The sequence below is a fragment of the Papaver somniferum genome, chromosome 5 (assembly GCF_003573695.1).
Source record: "Papaver somniferum cultivar HN1 chromosome 5, ASM357369v1, whole genome shotgun sequence".
NCBI lineage: Eukaryota > Viridiplantae > Streptophyta > Magnoliopsida > Ranunculales > Papaveraceae > Papaver > Papaver somniferum.
The window spans coordinates 140,919,450-140,923,219 of NC_039362.1; the positions used below are offsets into that span (position 1 = coordinate 140,919,450).

General features: G+C 37.2%; 1 protein-coding gene across 1 annotated transcript; it reads right to left on the reverse strand.

Annotated features, from left to right (window-relative positions):
• Positions 1-412: 412 nt before the first annotated feature.
• LOC113279725 lies at positions 413-2,515 on the reverse strand. The gene has a single exon (XM_026528396.1). The coding sequence runs from the start codon at positions 2,513-2,515 to the stop codon at positions 413-415; it is 2,103 nt and encodes a 700-aa protein (XP_026384181.1).
• Positions 2,516-3,770: the final 1,255 nt, after the last annotated feature.

Below are 3,770 nucleotides of genomic sequence, written 5' to 3' on the forward strand. Positions count from 1 at the left end.
TAAGCAATTAGACTTTGTCATCATTGGTGTAGCTGGAGATTACCTCTTGAGCCCAAGCTGGAGTTGAAGTAGATAATAAGTTGTAGCTGGATGTAGTGTGTGGTCTTCTGGAAAGTGCATCAGCTACAACATTTTCAGCACCCTTTTTGTATGTGATATTATAATCAAAGCCTAAGAGCTTAATCAACCATCTTTGTTGCAGTGTTGTAGTAATTCTTTGGTCCAATAAATATTTAATGCTTTGATGATCTGTTTGAATGGTTAATTTAGATCCTTGTAAGTAATGCCTCCACCTTTGAACTGCCATGACAATAGCAAGGAGTTCCTTCTCATAAGTAGATAGAGATCTAGCTCTTGGACCTAGTGGCTTGCTGTAGAAAGCTAGTGGCTTTCCCTCTTGCAGTAATACAGCTCAAATGCACATGTCACTTGCATCACTCTCAACCACAAATGGTTTAGTGAAATCAGGTAAAGCTAATATGGGTGTGCTGGTCATTTCTAACTTGAGCTTCTCAAAAGCATGTGTGGCAGATGAAGACCAAAGGAATGAGTTCTTCTTAAGCAAATCAGTAAGTGGTTTACTGATGGCTCCATAGTCTTTAAAAAACTTCCTATAGTATCCTGTAAGGCCAAGGAAACCCCTCAACTCCTTAATAGTTTTTGGTTGTGGCCAAGATTGCATACATGTTATCTTGTTTGGATCAGCACAAACCCCTTCACCTGAAATGATATGGCCTAAGTATTCCAGTGAAGTTTGACCAAAACAACATTTGGATAACTTAGCATAAAGTTGATGTTGTATGAGTAAGGAGAATGTAAATTTCAGATGTTCCAGATGCTCAGCCATGGACTTGCTGTAGATTAAGATATCATCAAAGAATACTAGAATAAACTTCCTCAAGGCTGGTTGAAATATCTCATTCATCAAGTCTTGAAATGTAGCTGGAGCATTAATGAGACCAAATGGCATCACTTTGAACTCATAATGTCCTTGATGTGTTCTGAAAGCTGTTTTGAAAATGTCTGAAATGTGTACTCTAATTTGGTGGTAACCAACTCTCAAGTCAATTCTTGTAAAGATAATAGCACCATTTAACTCATCCAATAATTCCTCAATAAGTGGTATTGGAAATTTATCCTTTATGGTGATGTTGTTTAACTTTCTATAATCGACACAAAACCTCCATATGTTGTCTTTCTTCTTGACCAAAAGAAAAGGTGAAGCAAAAGGACTGTGGCTAGGTTGGATGATTCCAGAGTCAATCATTTCTTTAACAAGCTGTTCAACAACTCCTTTTTGGATATAAGGGAACTTGTAGGCTCTCTGGTTCACATGAGTTGAGTTTGGTTGGAGAGGAATGGTGTGATCTAAACTTCTTTGAGGGGGAAGTTTAGTTGGTTCTGCAAAGATGTCCTGAAATTCTTGAAGTAATGGAAGTAACTCAGGAGGTGTTGAGGGTTGGACTGAGGGTAGAGAAATGGAAAATAGATGACCCACTAACCCATGGAAGTTGTTTGTAAGAAATTTCCTGACTGCCTCACCACTCATCATTAATAAGGAATACTTAGGAGAGATGCCCTGTAGTGTAATCTTTTTACCCTTGTATTTAAAAGAGATAGATAATTTAGAGAAGTTAAAAAGGACATCACCTAAGGTTCTCAACCAATCTTCTCCAAGTACAATGTCACATCCTCCCAGTGGCAAGATCCTCAAACTTTCCACAAACTGGTGACCTCGCATGCTCCAAGTCAGCTGAGGGCAAATACCAGTGCTTACAGTCTTTTCTCCATTAGCAACTGTGACTAGCATTGGCTCAGTAGGTTCAATGTGGCACTGGAGTGAGCTTTCTAGAGCACTGTCAATAAAGCTGGTAGTGCTTCCTGTATCAATCAGAACGGATACTTTCTTGTTAAGTAGAAAACCAGGAATTCTAATTGTGTCACCTGTTGCAGTTCCTGTGAGAGCATGTACTGAAATTTCCACATCCGAGTGAACTGGTGATTCAGTTGTCTCTTCAAACACTTCCTCCTCTTCCTCAGTATCTGGTAAGTCATTAGTATCCATTTGCAGCATGAAGATCTTCTGTTTGCTCTTACAAAAGTGGTCTGTCTTGTATACCTCATCACAATTATAATACAAACCTTGAGCTCTCCTTCTATTCATTTTTTCAGGAGTAAGTCTCTTAATAGTAGGTGTTGGGGACTGAATTTTGTTGGGAATATTGAAAGAGGACCTAGGAGTGATGGGAGCGGATTTGGGAGAAGTTAAAATTGGTTTAGGAGGAAAATTGGTATAAGAAGATTGTCTATTATTGGTGAAGGAAGTTTGAAATGATTTTGAAAATGATTTAGTAGCAGTTGCTGCAAGAGTAAGTTTCTGCTCTTGTAATCTTGCAAGGGAGAAGGCATCTGCTAGAGTTTTAGGATGAAACATAGAAATGGATTTGCCTATTTCATCTTTCAGGCCACTGAGGAAACTCATTACAAAGTATTCTTCACTAAGTGTTGGATTCATCTTAAACATTAAGGTTTTTAACATTTAAAACTCTTCGTAATAATCATCCACAGAAGATGTTTGGGTCAGTTTATTAAAACTGAAACAAAATTCTCCTCAATAGGATTTTCAAAGCGTGCACAGAGTTGAATATCTAGATCTTGCCAAGTAATTCTATGTCGATTAACTTGAAAGTTTAAAAACCAAGTTTCAACTTTACCTTCAAGATAAATAACATCTATATTTACCTTCTTGTGCTCCTCAATATCATTCAGCTCAAAATATCTCTCTCTTTTTTGAATCCAAGCTCTCGGATTCTCCCCATCGAAGCGTGGAAAATCTATCTTAGAAAGACGATGATGTTGAAAGTGCAGATGAGAAGCGAGGTTCTCCCTGAAGGTCTATATGAGAAGTACTAGCTGGTTCTGGAATGAAATCAAATTTCTTAAGCAGTAAATCAAACTTCGAGTTCAGATCTGATGAAAAGGTGGTGAAGTTATTCTATAATTTTGCAATTGCAGCGCTGTTGGCTTCAACTTTATCGTTTACATCTTTGAGAGTCATTGTAAAAAAAAAAAAAAAAAAAAAAAAAGAATTGAGAAATTTTGGGTGTACAAAACGGCTCTGATGCCAAATGTTGTATCCCTACAACAATTTAATACATAAATGAAGATAGAGTGGTGAAATTCACCTCTTGAATCAAGGATTCAAGCCACAAATTCTGGCACAGAGGCGCAACCAAGTTCATTCATAACAATTTTCAGATGTAATGTCAAGAGATAACTTTTCTTACAACTTTAATGCAAAATGATTGAACCTAATCTAAAACAATCCGCGTTCGACACGTGGTTATTCATCAAAGGTCAACACCTGACCAGTTAATAACTCGCACACATGACCAATCAATGACGTGACTAAATTACTGAGGCACCTGACTAACTCGGATAAGGGCAGCCTTAAGAGTATTCTCTATCAGAAGGGATACAACAGAGGCATGTAGGTACTGTTACTGAACTAGTTGGGACGGCCGCAACTAACCAGGTCTAATTACATGAGGATATTGCCAAATCGCCAAATACAGTAAAACCTCTATATAAGAATACTCTATATAGGAATAACCTGATAAAAAATTGGGTTCCGACTTGGACCAGTTATATGATAAGGAACAATTTATTTCTTATACAACAACCAACAAAAACAAGCTCAAAATATCATGATTCAAAGAATCAATAAACCAAACTGTAGAAATTTTCTTAATATTTTTCTCATTATTACT

Bases quoted from the DNA above. Each gene is read 5' to 3' on its own strand.
- LOC113279725 (XM_026528396.1), bottom strand. From the start codon at position 2,515: ATGAATCCAACACTTAGTGAAGAATACTTTGTAATGAGTTTCCTCAGT.